Source organism: Watersipora subatra, chromosome 10 (genome assembly GCF_963576615.1).
Source record: "Watersipora subatra chromosome 10, tzWatSuba1.1, whole genome shotgun sequence".
NCBI lineage: Eukaryota > Metazoa > Bryozoa > Gymnolaemata > Cheilostomatida > Watersiporidae > Watersipora > Watersipora subatra.
Window position 1 is genome coordinate 8,654,947 of NC_088717.1, and position 24,117 is coordinate 8,679,063.

At 36.3% G+C, this 24,117-nt stretch overlaps 1 protein-coding gene across 5 annotated transcripts; it reads left to right on the top strand.

The window, feature by feature from the left end:
- The first annotated feature begins 876 nt into the window (after positions 1–876).
- Positions 877–24,111, top strand: LOC137406013 (post-GPI attachment to proteins factor 2-like). 5 transcript variants are annotated; one of them, XM_068092518.1, is made up of 9 exons: positions 877–972; positions 1,422–1,627; positions 2,570–2,721; positions 7,409–7,515; positions 7,729–7,835; positions 14,026–14,134; positions 19,547–19,656; positions 22,640–22,747; positions 22,952–24,111. In XM_068092518.1, exons 2-9 carry the CDS (start codon positions 1,484–1,486, stop codon positions 22,958–22,960), a joined length of 846 nt encoding a protein of 281 aa, XP_067948619.1. In that variant the 5' UTR covers positions 877–972; positions 1,422–1,483; the 3' UTR covers positions 22,961–24,111. The 5 variants fall into 5 exon arrangements, with proteins under 5 accessions (XP_067948619.1, XP_067948620.1, XP_067948618.1 ...); XM_068092519.1 differs by having other exon boundaries at positions 884–939; XM_068092517.1 differs by lacking the exon at positions 877–972 and adding an exon at positions 998–1,153.
- Positions 24,112–24,117: the final 6 nt, after the last annotated feature.

Consider the following 24,117-nt stretch of genomic DNA (forward strand, 5'->3'; position numbering starts at 1 on the left):
ACTGATGGTTCTAGTTGATATAGTCTGTCTGAGAACTGATGGTTCCAGTTGATATAGTCTGAGAACTGATGGTTCTAGTTGATATGCAAGAAAGTGTCATAAGTGTCAAATAGTGGCAACCTCCTTGTCTGGACTTACATACTAGGCTAGATTGTAAATTGTGACTATTAACCACTTGAACATATTACATTAATAGAAGGTTTGTGTAACCCTTACGCCTCGTCTTGCAAAGTGCATAATGCGGGATTTGCTGAGATCTACTCAAGTCAAAAATTCGCCGCTTCATTATTTACAGTTGATATATCATATCTGACAATTCTTGGCTCATCACATTTGAAAACAAGCAGAAAGCTTTGCAAAAACAAGCTGCTGAATGGAATTGTTGCACGCATGTGCTTTGTTTTTGTAATTTTCATAAATACGTGTAGGCTACTATTGTTCAGCGACCAACTAAAGCGGTCGAGTTGGTTTTAATTCCACTTTTAGCTGTGTTAATCTGTATTGGTTGAGTTTGATAAGTTTTGATACCGATACAATGCTAGCATTAGCCACGATTAAAACATTTTGGATGTTAACTCTGTAATCTCACATCAACAATATTGGCAGAATCCATAAGTTGTAGTTATCTACTCTTTAGCGTCGGAAGCGAACAACATTAGTTGTATCGAAATGCTAGTGGGTCGTCACTGCGCTCGACAGATTGTTGAGAACTAAACGCTCTGGGATAAACGAGCAGCGATAAACGACGCAAAACCTCCATCAGCTTATTGCGCTCACTAACTTTAACAAACAACTAACTCGCCTAAAGTACTTCAAACCAGTCGACATGTACTGGTTAGAATTTTGCGAGCGTCGCTCACTTAGTATCCGGTATACGTAATGCAGAAGATAAGTCGGTTTCGCTAAGAGTTTGACTCTGTCGTAGTGGAATGAGCATAAGTATTATAAGCTGCTGGGCCGTTTGTAATTTTGGTTTGTGTGTCGACCGTTTGCTCCTCATTTGTTTCGGCCTTGGCAGAACATTAGTTAAAAAATAGTTTGTGACTGGAGTTTGAGTTGTTTGGTGAACTAGCGAATCGTTACGGAACGTTTCACTGTTTGTGGTTATTTAGTTATCGGATGCAACGTGGAACGTAGTGTATGTTGGAAACCTGTAAGTTATGATTGGTATAGTTGTTCAGATTTTTGTAGCTTCATTAGCTTTTTAAAACACGAATAGACAATATGTCTAGACAGTTTTTACCACCGTCAATACTGCGATTGGTAGGCTGGATTGGCGGTAACGAAGTCTATTTGTGAATTAAATTGTGCTTCGTTCCATGTTTGTTGTTCAAATCCTGTTTGGTAGAGATTTAAGGATGGAATTTTATTTAATCCGTTGATATCAGCTTTTTTTAAAAATAAATTTCATCTGCGTGTAGGAGGTGGAAAAATATGAGCATATGATCAAGTCTTATGCCATGTCCTTACGCCAAAGGAACTCATGGCACGCTTCCTTTGTGAAACCTTACCTTGGACAAAGTTTGGGACTGTGGTAGTATCATTGCCGGTGATTGGGTTGGCATTCTGTGTCATTTATTCGATCCTCTACGACTTTAAAGAAACAACAATAACTCATGGCTGCTCAGTGAGTATTGTAACATTCCCTTTCTGTCAACATTTTTACGAAAGTGTTTTGTGGTGTTCTTGTAGCGAAAATGCCACGAATTGAGATGACAGCAGGTTTTGCGGTGGTTTAAACTGAACTGATCGTATTCTGGTAGATATGACTGTTTATTTTACTGATAGCCAGAATAGACCGTGAAGTCTACAAAAGTACATGTCACAATAAAACTACAGTGTAAAGCATAATAACGTAAAACAAACATTATATAATTGACATGAAAGTCACATTAAAACAAAAGCAATCAATTTAGTAAAATAAAATACATATAAGTATATATAATAAAACTGACCTTTTGCCTCCATAGGCCTGCTAGTCTCTCACTTATAATTTTGTCTTTTTATTGATATTAAAACTTTCTGTGCTGGGTTACATGCTGCCCACAGCACTAAAACTGCTACTGTCTGGCTAATCTGAAACTGGCATATATATATATGTAAAGGCAAATGTGAGTCAGCAAACAATGTCACCATTAAGGAAACCAGTGGAAGTCGTTTAGAAAAAACGTTTCCAGTGTGCGCAGCATGAGTATGTTTTGATAAGCAGTGTAATTATGGCATAACTGCAATTTTAATGTGTTTTGGCAAGGTTAATGTGTTTCATGCATGGCCCAGTGGTGGCAGCGAACTATAGACATTACAATGAACTGTAGTTTGTGAGTACATAGGAAATGGTACTAGCTGACTTTACACTTCACAGTTCTTTCACATAGTCTGCTACAAAATGTTTTGTGGTGTTCTCATACTTACTGTGGTAAGGATGTATAGTATTATGGAAGAGGTAATCTTTATTCTATCCAGTCTCCCTTGACATTTTTGTACAATTTCAATCTCTTGTGAACCATGCCGTAGTATGGATAACGAACTGCTTACTCTTTACATTGTTTATACACTGATGTTTCTATAGGCATACAACTTTCTACCATCTATAAGCGCTGCTTCTGGTGAAAAGGAGCCACAGATATCTGTGTGGTGGTGGTCTATTGTCCTGCATACACCTGGGAGATATTTTATAAGTCTCTGTTACCTCAACTATTACTCCACCATTGCTTCCTCGGGGTAGGTGCTTTGTCTATATCCATGTTCAGAAAAATGGTATGTAACTGTCTTGTGCCGGTTCACAGAACATTTTTTCATCAAAAGGGCGATTCTTCTGCTGCTAAGCTTTAGTCTAAACAGATATGTAACAAAAGACCCGCAAATAACTGTTAAGTTTGCTTTTTTATTGAAGATGATGATTAAAATCAAGTGCAGATAAATGTCGATCACAGTAAGAGATAATGGATTGTTTGCCACTTTATAATAAATATGCTAGCGTGACGTTTACCAGAATTCTTTTTCGTGTGACCAACTGAATCGTCGAAGATTTTTTGTCTTGTAGATTGCTGTAGATATCAGGTTGTCTTTGAAATAAGTAGCTATTATCATATATTCTGCTGTAGATATCATGACAACTTTTAAATAAGTAGCTTTAGTTTTGTTCTGTCGTCTCTACATCATGTGTCTTTGAAATTCTAGCTCGCACACAAATAATATGTAGAGTTAATTCATCATAGTTATAAAATAATTTGCATTATTAAAAATTATACTGCATGTATTGCCATTGATTTCTAGCAAAAGAAAACCGCTAAGATTGGCACTTGATCTTTTTAAGTTTGTCAGTTGTTTTTGAATTGGTAAGATCTTTCTGTATAAAAAGATTATAAAATATCAAATGAAAGATAAAATAGTTCAAAAAAAATAATCAAACACCATAATTTACTAATTGATACATTTATTAACAACCCTCTCCTTTAAATACCGAAGTGTCAATAATAGACTGTCATTTGATAACCATACAGATAACATAGCAAAGAAGGCTTTCACTTTCCTCTGAACATATAATCTCTCAAAATACTCTGAAATTACTGGCATCATGTCTTAGCGATGCTGACCTCTTCTACAAAATCGACAGAAAACTGCTGATGTCAACTTTTTAAAATAATTGACAGGTCGAAAATTGCGTAAGGATTGTTAACTACAAAAATAAAAACATTGCATAATACATGATTTGATGTCAAAATGGGTCATACAACAACAGATGTTAAAAAATGTTCTTTCTTTTATCAAACACTAAGCAACAGGTAATCTTAACCCAAGTGATCTGTGTTTATACATTTTTTTTGAGAGGGAAAGCTTTTGCACATTACTATAATGCACCTTAAATGCGAATGTGATTATTTAGTATAGATACTCAATACCTTTGGTACCAGCAACATGAAAATGCATCAGAGTTCATCGAGTCTATTTTAAAGTTTAGATTATAAAATTAAAACAATGGCATGCTTTATATTCACTAAAGTTACATAGTCTTATGATTTTAGTCGTAATTGACATGCGATGTAAACTGATTTTCAGTGTCAAGTTATACTTTCTGTTGTAACTTTGGTATATGTAAAGCATCAAAAATAGTACATAGCATTATCGTACACTTCATGAGTTATCGTACACTTCCTGAGTTATCGTACACTTCCTGAGTTATCGTACACTTCCTGAGTTATCGTTCACTTCCTGAGTTATCGTTCACTTCCTGAGTTATCGTACACTTCCTGAGTTATCATACACTTCCTCAGTTATCATACACTTCCTGAGTTATCATATACTTCCTGAGTTATCATATACTTCCTGAGTTATCATATACTTCCTGAGTTATCATACACTTCCTGAGCTATCGTTCACTTCCTGAGTTATCGATCACTTCCTGAGTTATCGTTCACTTCCAGAGTCATCGTTCACTTCCTGAGTTATCATATACTTCCTGAGTTATCATACACTTCCTGAGTTATCGTACACTTCCTGAGTTATCGTTCACTTCCTGAGTTATCGTACACTTCCTGGGTTATCATACACTTCCTGAATTACCGTTCACTTCCTGAGTTATCGTTCACTTCTTGAGTTATCATATACTTCCTGAGTTATCGTACACTTCCTGAGTTATCGTACACTTCCTGAGTTATCGTACACTTCCTGAGTTATCATACACTTCCAGAGTTACCGTTCACTTCCTGAGTTATCGTTCACTTCTTGAGTTATCATATACTTCCTGAGTTATCATACACTTCCTGAGTTATCGTTCACTTCCTGAGTTATCGTTCGTTTCCTGAGTTATCGTACACTTCCTGAGTTATCGTACACTTCCTGAGTTATCGTACACTTTCTGAGTTATCGTACACTTCTTGAGTTATCGTAAACTTCCTGAGTTATCAAACACTTACTGAGCTGCTGTTAATGTACCGTTTAAATCTCACTTTTTCTTATTAAAGGTCTGAAGCAAGAATTGTCTAGCTTCTTACACTCGTGGCTTTTTTATATTTAGTTTATGTAATTACTAAATTTAGACTTCACTCTCTCTCTCTCTGTTTGCACTTTATGTGACACTATGTTTAAATATCTCTGATTTTGCAGCTTTACTGCTATTTATCTAGTACATTAGTACAAATCATGCAAATATTAACAGTGAAAAATTGGGCTATTTCCATATGGATTGTGCAGTAGAGTAAGGACTTTGTGTAAATTGTTCACATTACATTGAGAGTTGTGTCCAGGTAGTCCTCACAGAATGACGAGTTACGTTCTGAGGACCCTGTCAGTCAGCGATTCGGCTGATAAATGTACCCCAACCATCTTTGAGCTTCTATCGCATATGTACAGGCTATTCACGCTGTAATATACTTCTTCAACTTTTCTCTTTCTACACTTTTTATTAGCTTTTTAATAATTATTGTAAACCTTTAACATGAACATTAAATTGTAACGTTTTCTTTTTCATTTACCCTTTACTTTAACATGTAGAGGTGGAACGAGACAGGAGACAGTAAAATAATGAGCATTTGGTGATGATTTCACTACACAAGTACTAGCTACTTGGTATATATAAAATTAATAAAATTATTTTTAAATTGAATTTTCACCTGGTGTAAACGATTTAAATACAACATTTTAATAGTGATATGCATGTAGTTTTTGTAAACAAAAGTGACACAAACAGCTCTAAAATACCGAAGTTATATATTCTAAGAATTTTGAGCTTGATCGATCATAATTATTATAAACATATTGCTTTGTACATGTATATTTTTACCATCTATTGAATAGTTCTTACTTTTTAATGTAATGTGTAATGAAACCGATAGCCGTCGCTCTACAAAGAAATACCGCAACTAAAAGAACACACGATAACACTTTCATTCTTATCGTTTCATTAATGCTAAGTTTTGTTTGTGTATTAACTGTAGTATGTGAATTATATTTAAATTGTACTCATGAAATTATATTAATTACTGTATACATGCACATGTATATTCTTATATTGAGCTAACAAAACGTCATTGTTAACCGAACACGGACTATGGTCGACACGGCCTTTCGTTCGTTTCTCCGTGTCCGGACAAGTTTTACCCGCGATTGGTAGTATATACGTAAAAGAGGCCCGAATTTTATGAAGGGCAGTTGGTGTTTAGACACGATACGATAAAATACAGACATTTTACCCGCAAAAGTGTTATTTATTAAATTGGATTATCCGAAGAGTAATTAGATACGACCCGGTATCTGTTTTAAGGACACAGAACCGAACTAAAATGTAACAGGGCCGTTGTCCCGACTACATGATTAGACTCAGTGGCCAACATAATCAATAGCAACAGGTAGTAACGGACCGGGTATAACTTTAAAGGCAGTTGCCCGCAATCCATTACAATATATGGAGTTGTTGCTACCGCAAGAAGCCATGTTTTAACAACCATGCGCAGGCGCTTTAGTTCTATTTCCTGTCTCGAGTTTGGCAATAGTTAAGTCGAGACGAGACCGATACGAGACGAGACAGGTCGATACTCGAGACGTCTCGTGTCTCGTTTCACCTCTATTAACATGTATTATAAATAAATGTTAGGCTACCATAGAGTACTTTGTGGCAAATGATACGTGTTTTGTTTATTCATGCTTACTATTTTGGCATTTCACTTTTCATTTAGCATTTGTATGTGCCGTAGGTCTTTTTTATTAGGCTTCAAATACTACAGATATTAGCCTAACCCCTGGTACCGTACGTACATACAAACAGTGTCAAGGCTGGCATACGTGTTTCTATACATTCACAGTTACTTTAATGATTTAAGAAATGTATTTTCTTTTAACTTTCATTTAGCTTATTCAAGCATGTTTTTTGGCCATTTTCACAGGTTTAACAGGGTGCCACAACTCTTGATCATCGTTGAGTAAGGACGATTGGTAGTTATAAACTTCTACTGTCATTTGAAATTTTGTACATGTGTTAGTGATGCAATTTGACTCATGGTAGACAATGGCTGATAATAGATTTAACTTCTTCTGGAGCACTCAGGCTCAACTATACTAGTAGTAGTTGGTTTACTAAGTAGTACTAGGCTCTCTAACTTCTACAGAAATGGTGTATTTAAAAATGCTGTCGTAATATATCAGGAATTACATAACATGTTTCAGTCAGCCGAGTTGATGATTGGCTACATAGCTACGGTTACGGCAGCAATTCAGGTTATTCATTGGCATGCGGTACTGCCGAGGTGAAAAAAAACTATCAAAGTGATTATAAGAATATATTACCTAGAATTAAAGTAATACTCAATGCGCTATTATAATTTGTGCAAAATGTGTAGGACTAGCAGTTGTCGCACCCCTTCAATGGTCTGTCATTTTGGTTGTACTAACTTGAGTATTATGGCTATTGTAGGTGGAAAGGAAATTATGAGCCACTCGCTATAGCCTGTGTTATGGTGAACCTGGTTGAAGTGACTGCCCTGCTCATGCTGACGCTCTACAGCTCTAGAGATTACTTTGGTAAACTATTTAGACATTGTCTTGTGTTAGTGATGAAGATGTCTTGGTGCAAGTAGTTTTTTATATCGAGTGAAAACTTGCCTTTGGTGGTTTCTATTCGTGGTGGTTGATGGGCAATTGCAGTTTTGCTAAATAATCTAGTGAAATCTTAGTGAAAATAGTCAAGTCACATATGGACATATATATGTCACTATCTCGCACCTATATTTGTAGAGATTCACTCAACTGCCTTTGGAATCTTTTTGGCTTTCTCAATAATTTATATGCTGTCAGTAATAGCCATACAGAAGACCCTTTATGAGGACACGAGGCTGTCTAAGGTACAGTGTATGTTGCGATATTTGAATCTAGTGGTAAAAAGCTCTGGTGAAAGTCGCTAGCTGAGCTTGAGGCATGTATGAAAAATAGATTGCTAAGTGGTTTTGACCGCTTACTGAAGGAAACCCTCAGATAGGAGTTAGGCCCAGTTGGCACATCATTGTTTGTTCCTAGTTGTATTTCAATTGTGCCAAAAGATAGGCAAAGGGAGTCAGATTGGTAGCTCTTTCATTGGCTGACCGATCAACCTGGCAATGTCAGGGCTGCAAATCATGGTTATACAGCTGACACATTTTTAACTGTTGTATCCATTTTTCATTGATTAATTAGTACAGTATTACTTCAACTTACGAGTGCTCTAACGTACGAGAAACTTGAGATACGAGCCAGCTTTTAAGCAAGTTTTAGCACTACCACACGAGCAATGTTTGAGATACGAGCACGTGAGTCAGTTGCAAAGTATGCCGGAGGTGTTTTATGAGAACAGCATCACTCTGTATTTTTCAACTACTCAGGTTATACTTTTGTACTGTGTTTTCTGTGCGCAATTTTCAGTGCAGAACTATGTGAATTAAAAGTACGGTGCGTAGACCGAAAGTTTGCCAGTAAAATGAAAGATAATGGAAAGAAAAAGCAAATGATAACAATTGATATTAAACGGAAAATTATTGTAAAATATGCGAAATGTGTATGCGTGATTGATCTAGCTCAGCAATATGACAGAAATACATCTACAATTATCAAACCGAAGGGTTATTTTCAGGGCATTTAGTTTGCAAAAGGACTAACCATAATGCGTTTCTAAACGACGCAGCGATCTTCACGACCGCTGATGAAGAGACTGCTCAGGCATTGGAAAACATAAAAGATAAACAATTGGCCGGTGACAGCGTAACTGAAACGATGTTTCAATAAGGGCGAAAAGGCCTACGTGAAAAGGCCGGTGCTATCTATAAAAATAGACTTTCGGACAAGTTGGCTAGTGGTCGTGCATTAACCCTTTGTGGCGACACCAGTGTTCGTTCTAATCGCAACACGTTGAAAGAGCGACAAAGGCAAACGTCCTTAGATAGGTTTATCTTAAAACGGCCGGCTAGTCGTGAAAGCGAAAACAACGGAAAAATTAGCTAACCAGCGAGAAACTTCCAATTATGAACGCCGAAGAAATTTTAATTACGAAAAATGAAAGTTTGCTTTTAGGTTTGCTTTTAAGTTAGTTTTTTAAGACTTTGATAAAATCCAAATTTATCAAATTCAACTGTTGTAATGCAGAATAACACTTATATCTCCTTCCCTGGCAAATGCTAGCGTTAGCTGCTACTGTATGTATTTAATTTTACCTTTTTAATTAATCACATTTTCATGCATTGTTTTTTATTTGTTGCTTTTTGAAAGCATGTGGTAAGTTAGGTCAATAACCAACATGCCTTTTCTGTTACAATATCTTGTTTTGAGTGTTTTATTTGCATTTTTTAGAGTATAGAAACCAATTAATATATATTTAATTGTTCTATATATAAGTAAATTGCACCAACATGCGAGTAAATTGACATACGAGCTCAGTCTCGGAACGCATTAAGCTCGTAAGTCGAAGTATGACTGTAATGAATTAACAATTTATATGCGATTAACACAAAAAGTCATGAGGCTTAGACCCACGGCCCACGAGACACTGTTAGCTTCAAGCTAACAGTCATGTAACCCTTTTTCTTTAAGCTAATCGAACCATTATTGCACCTCATTTATCGTCACTTATGGGCATACTTACAGGTTGATTTGCAACAAAATTCACATTACAGTTATTTGGTATCAAAAGGTTCACCATTTCTTACTCTACTGTGTTGTAGGTGCAAAATATGTGGAAATGTGATTACAAGCTCTTTTAAGCTCAAAAATGCAGCCATTACGAAAACGCCATAGTTTGGAATCTCTTTATTTCGATGACGTACTCAAACTCAAAATTGTGGTTATTGTTTTGACACACGATGTTATCACGTAAAATAAAAGGCTCAATATAAAACGTCTCTTAGCACTAGTTTATGACAAACATTTCGGGTTCTACCGGAAACCCTTATCACATAGAGATGCTCGCTACTTTACAGTTTTGTTTCAGTCTAATCTAACCATTTAGTCGTAATCTGATCATGTGACCCACACTTCCTTCCAAATAGCGCGAATAATTTCTGCAGCATTTTTCGACTATCAGTGGTGACCAATAGGCTCCTCATGTTTATCAAAGGATGATATGTACTCCTTCGAGCTAAGGTTAAGAAATTAAACTAATCTTTAGGCTAGGTTTTGAGATATCAGTGCTCAAAGTGCCAGCATTACAATGATAATGAAATAAACGCGTAAAGACAATAGACATGGTTTTATTGAATGCAAAAGGTATATTTGTGAAAATATTTCGATGAATGAGGTTGCATGAAAGTGTGAACAGAAGCCATCGTGTTCAACTACGTCCCATTTGAGTTCCGTTTGGAAAGGGATTCAACCGATTTTTCTGATGGCTGCGATTAACTGTTAGTTTTTGAGCTCCTAAGAGCTTGTAATCATATTTCCACATATTTGGCACTTACCACACAACGGAGTAAGACATGGTGAATCTTTTGATACCAAATAACTGTAATGTGAATTTTGTTGCAAGTCAACCTTTAAGGCTGGTTCACACTACTACATCACATATATGTCGGCGTTAATCCCCCAATGCATCAGTCTGTGATAACATTTTTTATACTATTAGAAACTCATTTGTATCGTCGAGTAGTCTGCAACACAGTGTTCTCATCGAACAATGCAGTTGCTGAAACGATCAAATACTAGTCCTGCAGCAACTATCATGAAGGAAAATATAGATTCCTTGACACAATCCGTGACAGCCAATCACCATCACCGAAGTGGTACACATCGTACAGACTAGTGGATACTCAGTAAAATATTGAGAATGTTTGACAGCTGCAATGTTTCTTGACATCCGTGTTGCCTTGGCAATATTATCGTTTTACGACGCACATAGTCAATGAGTAATAACATGGAAGGCAACCCCGACATGCAGTGATATAGTGTGAACCAGCCTTGCAGATGAGCTTATGCAAAATTTGTGTAGATTTTATCAGAAAGTATCGATATTTTTTTATTATTTGCGATTGCTTTTGATGTTTGAGGTGATCTGATTGTCAGGATGTTTCTAGATTAACATGGAAAAAACTTGATCACGATTAAAATGCTCAGATCAATCGAAAGTGCAATATTGGCATCTATAGTTGCAAAGAGACCGATCGAATAGAGAATGCGGCAAGTTGAACACAATAACTGATATCAACTATAGCAATTACAACAACTAGTGGCATCATTTTATACCTTTTTAGAGTGTTATAATCATGATCTAGTTTTATCGATTCTAATCCAGAAACGTCCTGGCAAACAGATCACCTCAAACATCAAGAACTGTTGCAAATGATAGAAAAATACTGATACTTTCTGATAAAATCTACATAAAAATTGTGCAAGTTAACCTTTAACCCTTTCGCGGGTGAATTTTCAAAACTAAATCAGACTCCCATGGGCGAATTAATTTTCCAAAAAATCAATCTTTTTTAAAAGGTTCATACACTTTTCTGTGGGTTATTATGTGCATATATCTATGTTTAAAGGTGCATATGTATACATGTATATGTCCATAGGCATATATATATATATATATATATATATATATATATATATATATATATATATACATTATAAACAAATAAAAATGTATAACAGAAAATATATGCTTTTCATAATAATTGTCTATTTACGAATGATATGTCCGGAAGCATTCTCCTTTACAAAGGCCCACATCACAGTCTTTGCACCATGTACTTATTCGTGTAACAAAGAGCTCCCACAAAGATGTACTTCCTGGACTGACAGGCTCAAAAAACTTTTCAAAATACTCTACTGGTTGAGCATCTACTGGAGTAAATACTGGGCCTGTCACTGCTATAAACTGCTGAATTGTAGGAGATTTATCTGTTTATGTTGGTTATATTCTTCCAGGCACTGGCGTCACTCCTACTCACATCCTCATCATTACTGCTACCAGCCTTTTCATCACTGTCACTTCCAGATGTAAAGTCATTCCAATCCCAATCCAAACCTGATTCGCTGTCATCGTTTGCTACTAAATCTAAAAAGTCACTGTCAGCTCTGAATCTCTTAGTAATTTCGGTACTAGTACTTGCTTTATTAGAATAATCTCGGGAGGTTCTTTTAGAAGTCGCCATGACGGTAAACTAAAGTCAAACTCTCAAAAGATTCGGTAAATAAAAGCTAAAACCGAAGCAAGAAAAATAAAAGTTGATAAATTATATAGAACAATTTTCTAATTTTTTTCGAAAGTTTATTTATTCATCACTGCTAAAAACGATCGTTTTTTTCAACCTTAAAGTCAATTTTTGAGGCTAACCGAAACTACTATATCGTAGCTTGCTATTGGTAAAAAAAGTAAACAAAAAACGGCATTTAGCTAACCAGAAACTGCAATAATAAAATACGTTACCGAAACGACAAAAACGTTGCACTGCCCATTAGCAGCCGTATCGCAAAGCGACAAAAACGTCGCTCTGCCCGCGAAAGGGTTAAGACAAGCCCACAAGCTGGGCATGTGTTGCTATGAGCTAGCAAACAGACTATCATATGATGGCAGCTCGCGGTTTAATTGTTAGCCATTTGCTAAATGCTATAAAAGTGATCCCAGTCTCTGTGTAGCTTTTGCCAAGTCCCTTCTCCGATTATTGATATGTTGAGCTGATGACAATTGATAGCTTGATGAGTTTATTTTTGGTAATAATATTCAGTATTATTAGTTTAAAATATTTATTTAAATTTATTTTGTCTTTTTGTTTATAATTTGTTTTCCCTGACATTCAGAGGTAATGGAAGTCAGCCAGTGATTAAGCTCACCATCTGGATTTATCGGCTCAAGGTTCAACGTAGTGAACGACGAGCAGATAGGAGTTGTTTACTTTTTCTCAGACTACTGATCACGTGACTCCTGGTGCATGACATCACTTTGCACTCGCTAATCTGCTAACTGTAGCTACGACCAACACTGCTTAGCCATGCGGTCTCCACTCAAACCTGCTGATCTCATTTTTTCATTATAGTTCCAGTGTTGTCTTTTGCTCATTTCTGCTGCTAATATCAGCATGTGGTAGCCTACATATCAGGTATGAACATACACAGCCAGCGATATGGAGTATGATAGCATATGGTAGCCTACATAGCAGGTATGAAGATACACAGCCAGTGATATGTAGTATGGTAGCATGTGGCAGCCTACATAGCAGGTATGCAGATACACAGCCAGTGATATGTAGTACGGTAGCATGTGGTAGCCTACGTAGCAGGTATGAAGATACACAGTCAGTGATATGTAGTATGGTAGCATGTAGTAGCCTACATAGCAGGTATGAGGATACACAGCCAGTGATATGTAGTATGGTAGCATGTGGTAGCCTACGTAGCAGGTATGAGGATACACAGTCAGTAATATGTAGTATGGTAGCATGTGGTAGCCTACATAGCAAGTATGAGGATACACAGCCAGCGATATGTAGTACGGATTCTTTGCCGTTTCGCCGAAGCATATCAGGAGCCAACTGATAGCCTGTGCTCCTATTTAATGTTGGTAAAGGCTTGCCCTGCACATCATTTCATGTTGTATGTACTGGTGGAGATGAACTTATACAAGGAATAGTCATTTTACTAGTAGAATACAACTGGGTGCAATTATGTATAATGACAAGTCGCTCACCGCTGCTCTCTGCTTATCAACAAATGTTTCCCACAAGCATGCGGGCAGTTACTTTACTCAACAAAAAATTTGCTCGGTTCAACTCTTAATGATATAGTAGTTAATTTATTTGAAGAAGACGGCTGTTTGCTTACATTTTGCTCGAGTACATGCTTTGTGTCATTTGTATTGCTGTCATTGTTCCTTACGTCTGAAATGTGTGTGGAGGATGCTTGAAGTGTAACAGTGTATGCGTTCGTTCGCAACTTGTCTTATTCATGATTGGACGCAAGTTTTTGAAGAGAGAAGAATTGCATGCTAAACAAATTCTCACAGTATTTTGTGAGAGAGCATTTTAAAAGAAAAAGTCAGCTGACATTTCTTGCAAAGAAATACTCTTTTGTTTTTTGTAGTTGTCTTCTTCCATAAGGTACAAGAAGCTGTTGTTTGCTGCATATTGCTGCCTGGTGACATCGGCTATGTATCTCTACTACAGACACAGTGCCTACTGCGAGGCTATAGGTTGGTTCATTGAATGCACAGAGCGCCTTGTAGTGCAGAGCTACTTCTATCATATACCTTGTTACATCAGCGGTGTTATACACTAAAACCTCTATTTGAACCCCATTTTTCTCACCCCTTCCTGTATAGTGGTGGTCAAATGGAGTTGGTGTTCAAATAGAGACTGGCATTACATTTTTCAAATAGCTCATCAGAATTTTGGGAAGAAAAGTTTCACTCTTTTACTGGTGAAGCGAATGTCGCTTTTATTTTGCACTCTCCTTCGAGCGGAGTGACATTAACCATTCAGATACAAGAGATTTGCTAACTTACCTCTGACTTGTCGTAGATCTCTAAATAAATATGCATTGGGTAGCCGAGAAATATCTCTATCAGTTGATATCTATTGCTTGCAATTACCCTGCAATGATATTATAGTCTGTGCTCTGCTTTGCAACCTCTTGAAGCTTTTAATTTTGTATTTTAATCTAAATTTACTAATGTATTTTCATTTAGTAACGATATTTAACAAAGTTACATAAAAGCTCATTGCACTCATCGATATGTTTTCTGCAGTTTTCAGCTGCAACTGCCTTTTTATGTGCAATAGAAGAGGAGGTATGAGCGTCGATCTATCGTAAGCTTTATATAGCCGCAATTTATGCCATCAAATAATATGCTGTAAATCTGTAAATTTATAAGTTATATAATAATATTAATCTATCAAAGGCTACAATTAGATATTCAAGAACAAGTGACATGAACAAATCATACTTATAATACATGCAAAAACAAAAATTAACATTTTTGAAACAAAAAGCTTTGCATCATTCACTCGGCGTGTTGCGTTCTGATTGTGTCTTTTGTTTGAACGATTTTGTTTTCTTTTGGCGGTTCAATACCTTCCACAATGTCTTCCGACTTCAGCTCTTCTTCTGCACTGCTGAACTAGTCATTTATATACCATCGTAAATGTAAACTGTCTTTCACATACTTTGAAGTATCAAGACTGTGTTAAACAAGGAACTACTATTATCTTGATACAGTTATTAATTATTTCTATGGTGTTGCTTTCAAAGTTTTAACGAAAAAACCAAAAAATCTTTGGAGTTGGAAAACAGACTTTGATACAAACAGAAACAATGAAAGAGTTAATTGTTTTTATATGTAACCGAGTTATTATTCGTACGATTTTGTAGACACTTCTCTACTGATCACTTGCTATTATAGGTTTGTATAGATTAAAGAATGTTGAAGTGGCAGTCAACTAGAAGTGGTATTCAATTAAAGGGTGGCGCTCCATTTTTAAACCCTTCTCCCTTAGTGTCGGTAGATAGAGATGGCGTTTAAATAGAGGTGGCGTTTAAATAGAGGGGGCGTTTAACTAGAGGTGGCGTTTAATTAGAGGTGGCATTTAAATAGAGGTGGCGTTTAAATAGAGGTGGCGTTTAAATAGAGGTGGCGTTTAAATAAAGGTGGCGTTTAAATAGAGGTGGCGTTTAAATAGAGGTGGCGTTTAAATAGAGGTGGCTTTTAAATAGAGGTGGCATTTAAAGAGAGGTGGCGTTCAATCACAGGTTTCGTGGTACACTGTTTTTAGTTTCTATTAGCTTGGATGAAGCATTTGAGGCTGAAACAGTGCGCAAGCAAAGCCTCGTGGAAGACATTGTTGATATTCTCAGCCTTTAAAGTCTTTTCTTGCTATGAGTTGAACCAGGCAAATCTCATGCTCTTAGTTAGGAAAATAATTTAGGAATTAATTATTTGAAGAATAATATGGAATAATAATATATATAATAAGATGGTTCCTCCGGAGGGTTTTTGTGCACAGAATCTGTACTATGAATTGATGCACTTTTGGTATTCAAGATTTCTGGTCTTAATTGCTGTCATAGGCATTTATATTAGTTTAATTTATTTTAATATACCTTTATCCGCCAATGATAGCCATCGTACTTACCTTGACAAATGGCTAACTGTATGTAAATAACCTGAAACAGTGTAGCTGCTGTGATATATCTCTAGCTATAAGTAACTCAGTTAGTCAACATTGTACTGTCATACTTCCACACACAAGCTTAATTTGTTCCGGGACTGAGCTGGTATATCAATTTTTAGTATCTCAAAGCAAAGTTTTTTTTATGTATAAATATATATATATACATTCAACTAAATACAAATTAATGCGTTCCCATTCTCTGCAAAAAACACCTAAAACTGGGTATTACGGTTGGAAAACTTGTGTTTATCGTTCTTATTCACTACTTATGCTCATAAAGTAACACAAACCTCTCTAGTGGTTATGATCTGCAATAAAATGTAACATTTTTATCTACAGTACTGTACAGAGCGCTTACTTTTGCGACAGACATAACGGTTAAGAGTGGTAAGAAAGAGGTCTGACGGCTATACGGCTACTCGTTGCGCTACACTTTTTTGATGCTAGGTAATACAACATAACGCTAAACTTGATTCTAATTTTGTCTTTGTTTTCCTTTTTTGGTGTCTTTCAGACGCGCTTTCGCTATCACCTTTTTAAAATTTTCAAATTGATGGTGCAAGAAGACCGAGCGATGCTGTTCTCATAAGCGGCCTTGCACATAGTGAACGAATCGAGAACCGTTTCCTATGCTCCTGTCTAGAATTTTTCTGGTATCTCAAGGCGAAAACTCGCTCTATATTTTGTTTGTATTCTAAAATTCTCATATGTTGGGACATTTGTATTTCAAGGTATGACTGTAATATGTGATCAACCTTTACATGGCCTGGGAGCTAAACATGCCTTTGGTGTGGAAATAATATCTAAATTGGAAGTATTTGCCTGCACAGTATTCGCTTTTCTAGTTTCATCGAATTTTATCCTCGAGCACTTATTTGATGTAATCTATATATTTTTTCTCATATCGGGATTGATGGTTTATCTGTTGAAGTGGCTTACTACTTGACCACAGAGTTACCTCAAACACTTCATTAAAACACATAAATTACATCATTTTTATTATATAGTTCAATACATCAGAGTCTTGGCTTTTGAATGAGCCTATATTCAATACACAGAAGAATAATAGAACTATGAAAAAAAGGGTGTCAAAGGTATGCCCTGCAATAAAAGAACACTTAGTTGCGGTTCCCACAATGTGATGTCACAATTATTATTTAGCCTTAGGTAGTTGATCCCTTTCCTTGCCACTGAGGCTGCACTTTTCGGTTACAATCGGGGTCCTCCCGTGTTTTGTGACGATTCTGACGACCCGACGAAAGGGATATTTAAAAAGTGACAGACGAGACGACCATTTATCAATGTAGGTGACGATGATTGTGTAAGTAGGATTACTAAAGGTACGGCTACACGTAACAAATTTTTCGTTGGTTCGGAGTTCTGGCCGAAATCACGAAAAACGTAGAATTAATCGGTCGAAATTCACAGAATTATTTAGCTGTGCATGCCCACCGAGTTCGTCGACAAAACGCTTTCAACAGATTAAACAAATTATTAGCGAGCACGATTCTAGCAGCTTTAGCAATTAGTATAGTCCAAGACATGTATCGCGACACACAATAAAAGTACGAAAGCAATTCAACATAGAACACACGATGTAACTGTTTAAGTTGCGCTATTGTTGGTTAGCGAGCACGTCTCTAACAAATTTTAAGATATATGTAGTCCGAGAACATAATGCAACACGCAAGAAAAATATTAAGAAAATTCACCATAGTAAATACGATGCAACCGACTTGATTGCGCTAAAGATGGCAACATTTTTTACCACAAAACTTTTGCTGCTAAAAAGGAAATATAATTAAAAAATAAACAATTTGTAGCTATCGCCTCCAAACAATAAATGCATACAATAACGCAATCTAAGCAGTTGCATCGTGTGTACTATGTTGAATTGCACTTATACTTTTATTGTGTGTAATTATACGTCTCTTGGACTATACTAATTGCAAAAGCTGTTGGAGTCGTGCTCGCTAGCACGATTCTAGCAGCACAGCAGAATTCTGTGTGTTTCAATCATTTCGTGATTTCGGTTAGAACCAACGAAAAATTTGTTACGTGTAGCCGTACCTTTACTAACTTATTATTTGTCCAAAAATCAACACGTTCAACCGAAACTACACTAGTTTTGGTTTGAAGCATCTGGCCCAGCATTTATAGACTGCCAAATAATTAAAGTAAACAGCAATGTAACGCCACGACATTGACAGCAAATCCGTTTCCAAGGCTGTGACGGACAGTGATTATTAAAGACAATCTCGGTCTATTTTCAGTACAAGAAATGTAGCCCTAAAAGCCTAAGATGGCTGTCACTCTTTGCGGAGTAATCAGCAACGCTCCCAAACATCACTAATAAGTTTGTGAAGGTCGCTGGTTGAGCCATGCTTTTGGTTAGCAGAAGTTCAAACTGAGCAAGTTTCAGGTTTTTAACGCAACCCAGTGCCACCAGAATGGATACTTGTATTAAAATAACGAATGTGAAGAACGAGGTTGTTTTGGTTACCAACTTGAAAAAGGTGACAGGGATTTTAAAAATGACAAACGTGATTTTAAAAGTGACGACAGTGATTTTAAAAGTGACTATTCTGACGACAACTTTGTGTGGTAGGACCCCCACAATCTGTGCTGTTAAACTCAGAGAGCGCTAATAATAAACTAGGATTCTAGATAATCTACAATGCCCCGGGATCGTGGTAATGCCCGACCAATACAAACACATGTTCTGGGTTAATTATCTATGCTTCAATAAATATACTGTCGTTGATAAAGGTAGTGAGAAATCACATCGATTAAATTGTTGCCTGCGGTTGCGTGGCCCTAGTACTATATGTCAATCGCACTTTCGCGAGATCACGCAATGCTTGAAATTAATTAGTCTCAGTCGTGCCCCTCAACATCACAATAAAAAAGAGGGTTAGTGCGTAATATCATCGGGAAAACATAGTATGGTGCTTGGAATCTGAGTTATCTATCATAGAAATAATCTGTACATGGAGAACTAATGACACTGATTCCTTTATCATCTTCATTGGTTCTCTGGAGTTGTCCTACCTTCGCCTGACATAAGCGTCATTATCGTAGTTGATAAATATAAGCTGTAAGCAATAAAGTGAGCAGTAAGAGCACACAACACCGCATATGAAAATTGTGACATCACAATCTTCGAGTCTATACCATTGAACATTTCTGCGATAGAGCTCTGGGGAAATCCTATAAACACCAACCAACTTCTGTCTCACCAAATCAAACTATGGCTCATTCGAAAGCCAAGACTGATGTATTGAAATATATGATAAAAATTTATGTAATTGGTGCGCTTTAAGAACTAGCTTCATCAATATTTTGTGAATAGTCTAGACATTTGATTCTCTTTTGTTTGAATGTACACCAGAAAGTCATAGATGTATGAACTTTGTCGTATTTTTTCCTTACAGTTTATTCCATGTTTGCTTTCTCGGAGTACCTCATTGTACTGACAAATATTGCCTTTCACTCTACGTTTATGCTGGACTTCACAAGTGCACAGCAGCCCTGCCCTTCTCTAGTAAGTAAAACAAGAAATGTGAGTACCGGTTGTTTAGTAATAACAGGCTACTCAGAATCGACTTGTTCTAGTATTAAGTGTGCTCTTGGTGTGAGGGAGGAAGGACTAACTACTCTTGATGTGAGAGAGGAGAAGTAACTACTATGTTCTCTGCTAACTACTCATGGCGTAAAATAGGTGGAGAAACTACCGCTTGTGTAAGGAAGATAGAAAAGACTCAAACCGTAGTGGTCAGAGAATTGATAATATTTTTCGTAGTATTATCTAAACTATATGTAGGTATCTCGCTGTTCTGAAAAACTATGGCTCCACATTATACCTTTGCCGGTATGCTTAGGCTACAGAGATTTTGACAGTCTTAGTTGTAAAATGATAATATATCTTTGTGGTATTTTTGGGAGAATGAAACTGGTTTTAGGCTAGTGATGTATAGGCCAAATAACGTTGGTTATAATTGCAAAAACCTTGCAAATAGCCCAAGTTATCTTGATTGGCTCAGGAGTTATCTCGATGGTTTGTTTTGGTTGGAGCAGAGCCGTAGAGGAGGTTTTTACCTAAAGAATGATCCTATGAAGCATGGACTTATTAGAGTAACTTGGCCCAAATTTTTAGACTTATTTGTCTATGCTTCACAGACATTGTTTGGCTGTTTTATAGCGGTATGATAAACTCTGGATGGCTCTGTAAGGCCCTGGTGAGTTTGGGTGTTGTAGGTTCAGCATTTCCTGGTTTCACACCTGATATCTTTATTTATTTTTCTTTTGTAGAAAAAAATCCGTTGAATCTGCGGAACTTTTGAAAAAATCTAGTTGTTTTTCAAGTAATGAATGCTGTTTGTGTGATGCTTATTAGAAGTCGTATTCATCCATGCTGATAATGTTTTGTGTAGGTCTGAGCTGCTCTTTTGACCTCCTAGGTCAGACGAGTCAACTCACAGTTTTCCATTCACTGCTGTGTCCATAGCTTGTAGTGCGCTGCCTCCTAATATCATGAGTTGCTGAATGCCTGTCGTTGCACTGCAATAAAAACAGATTATAAACAGTGACAGGTGATGCTAATTTGAGTGACTTCCTAGCTTGAAGCCACTCAAATTAGCCAACTAGGAAGTTGGCTAATTTGAGTGACTTCGGCTAGTAACTTAAGCTTGCTTGTATTGTACTCTTACTAGTAAGAGCTGTGAAGCCGGCTCATGTGATATTGTGGGTTATGCATATTTCAAACGATGTAATGATTGTGACCACAATTATTCCATTGTATAGCGATGTAGCCGCTTGGCCTGGTAGTTTGGCCCACCTGTCTGCAGACGTGGTGATCCTAGTTAAAATTCAGTGTGAAGCGATTTTTTATTCGTAAAACATTTTTGCTATAACTGGACATACGAATGACAGACCAACAAACACTGGTACATGTATTTATAGATAAATTAAATTGTGGTAACCTACTGTTAAAGGAATTTGGAAATTTTAATACAATTGATCATTTGGTTAGTCTGCGGAGAATTATGAGTCGGACGAAGAACGTCCCTAAGGGGCTAGCAGACAGTCGTACTAAATCATGAGAATATACTTCATATCGCGACTGAAGCCAACTTCTATTTATCATGGAACACAAGAATTAAGAAACGAAATTAAGGTTAAGGCGAAGGCATGCCTTCAATGTCAATTTACCTTAAGTTTTTTTATTCTAGACAGCTAAGTCCATATTGAAAAATGAAAACAGTAAACAATTTTTATATGTCTAAAATATAGTAAAACAAAAATATAACTTTACTACCATAAGAGAAGTGTCTATTTGTCTTTCCATCAAAAAGGTTCAACGTTATGACAAAAGATGGCTTTCAACGATACTCCAACTTGTGACTGTCAGATGTGTAGACCGACACTCCAACACCTACACTTTAACATCTACACTAAATAATTGTGTAGCTGCATACTTATTATCTGTGCTTTATTGCCACGCCTGACAGTTTCTCACGGCGAACTGAAAAAACACTAGTGATCATAAAGATAACCCGACACGCCATTTTTTCTCAATTGCGACAACAGTGAAAGAAATACAGTCAAACATGGATAACTCGAACTTCACGGGACCGAGCGAAAGTGTTCGAATTATCAGAGCGTTCAAATTATCAGAGCACTGTCACAAGTCCATGTATTTACTTATTTATTAGCAGATAAATTTACATATACAAACTATAATATAAATCAAAAGCACAAATGGCTTATTTCAAATTAAATGCTTCTAATGTAAAGTTTAAAACGTTTTTATCAAAAAGTATAGATATTTTTCTATCACTTGAGATTGGTTTGTTGTTTGAGGTGATGTTATTGCCAGGACGTTTTTAGATTGACATTGGCAAAACTTGGTCGTTGTTGAAATGCTCAAAAGAAAATACATCCTTTTTTTGAGCGTTTTACCCACGATCAATTTTGCTGATTTTTCTTGAAGTTTATGCAAAGATTACCTCACTTTACCTTGCTTCCGAAGGGCGATCGCTAAGCGGATGTTTGGTATAAATCAAATTTCAACAAACCTTTAGAAAAGTCAATGACAAAAATATTTTGCCTATGGTGGTAATAACGATGCTTATGAATTATGAAAAGTTGAGGTTTACCTCTATGGCTTGGAATAAAGTGATTTTCTAAAGCGATAACAACCGTTTCGGTAGCCGTTGGAAAAAAACAGCTCGAGCTAACAGTGCTGAGTTTGAGTTATCTATAGCAATTTAACATTACGTGGGAACGGACCAAAGAAACCGTTTGAGTTAACCATGTGTTCGAGCTATCCGTGGTCGAGTTATCCATGTTTGACTGTATTTTTAAAACTGTATTAACCTCATTAGCCATATTAACGAGATGAGCGTTATTGGAATCAAATTTGAGAACTTGTGCTGACTTCACACTTTACGATATAAAATTTATTATCTTGGATGAAACAAAAAGTTCACATAAATTCTTTACATTATCTGGAATTTTCGTTACAGAAGCGACAACTGTATTTACCGTTTCATCAAGATGTATACTCAACTAGAATGTCTTATGTAAAAGTGGCGAGTGGTTACAAACTTTATCCGTTTGCTTCTCCCATATCTGTAAGCACAAACATAATCCACACTCATTCGGTGCTTTAGCCCCATTGGAATATGAAGCTGAAATTCATAAACAGTGCTCAAAACTGCTCTATGGTGGCAGTTGCTGTGGCTATTTTGAAACAAACCTACTGGTGAGTTTCATGAAATCATCTGAATACATAGGCTTGATATAGCTCAAGTAATTATATTTTGTGTCATTTTTAGCATATCTGATGCCTGCTGGTCAGCCATATTCGGATTTGGCAGCGGTTACTCCAGCTTCTGATGTCTCAAAGGTGCTCAGACTTTTAATTTAAACTAGTTTTGTGTCTATTTAGTATTATCTTTGGTTTTCAAGGAACATACGCAAGGTCATTTAAAAAATTTATATAATGTTTATATTTATTTTTTTCTCTCTGCAATAATTGTTTTGTTTCTTGTTACTTTATTGATTATAGATTATTATTATTATTGATTATAGAAGTGGTATTAGCGTTCAAATGATTCTTTACTAATCTCCATGTAAATAAACTATTTTGGTTACGTAAACCATTTATTTTTCGTAGAGGTTGGGTTTGGTGCAAGTACGCAGGATTAAGTCATTGTTGCTGTTATTGTTAGAGCGTATCATGAGGTCTATCATCTATCGCAGGCAGGTGTATCTTAGTGTGAGAAGTGTTTCACTCTCTACTTAATGCAGTTTGCCAAATGGTGCTTTGTGACAAGCGACCGGTTGTGGATTCAAATCTTAGTTTTGATTATAATCACAGCACACATTCTGCTACTGATTTCTAGGCGCTTGTCCTTTGCTGAAGTTTCATAAATTTTCACACTGATTAATATTGAACTGAAACCGAATCGATGTGTTCTGTTTAAAAAACCTCAACTTTCAGCTTTAACGATTAGCTGAACTAAGATGTAGCATTGGTGTGTCAGATCCTACATTAAATATGCGATTAATGGTTTGTGCATTGAGATGGCTAGACCTGCTGTCACTTCAAAGTGGAATGAAAATTTAGTTTCTTATTCAATATATTCATTAAATATTTTGAATACATATTCCTCAAAAAAACATTTTCTGCATATGTATTTTTGAAAATGTTTTTGGCCAGTTTTCAACTTTATCTCTGCTCCAGTATTGCTCTTTGTTGTCATCTGGAAATGACAAATGGTTGTGGGTTTAGCCTTTCCTTCGGGTTCTGTATTTAAAATGACTGCGGTAACAAAATAAAATATTTTCTGTTTATTTTATCTAGTACCAAAGTATTTTTTATTGCGAAGTGAACCAAAAGGCATCATCATTTGCTAGATGTGTGCAACTCATATTTCTTCCAGTGTTTTCTGTTATTTATAGTTTTATCTAAATATAATCATACCATTTCTCATCTCAT

Excerpts from the sequence above, each read along its gene's own strand:
- LOC137406013 (XM_068092518.1), top strand. The coding sequence starts at position 1,484 with ATGGCACGCTTCCTTTGTGAAACCTTACCTTGGACAAAGTTTGGGACT. Across the intron at positions 1,628-2,569 it reads CAATAACTCATGGCTGCTCA|GCATACAACTTTCTACCATC; the intron begins GTGAGTATTGTA and ends ATGTTTCTATAG. Across the intron at positions 19,657-22,639 it reads AGCAGCCCTGCCCTTCTCTA|AAGCGACAACTGTATTTACC; the intron begins GTAAGTAAAACA and ends TTTTCGTTACAG.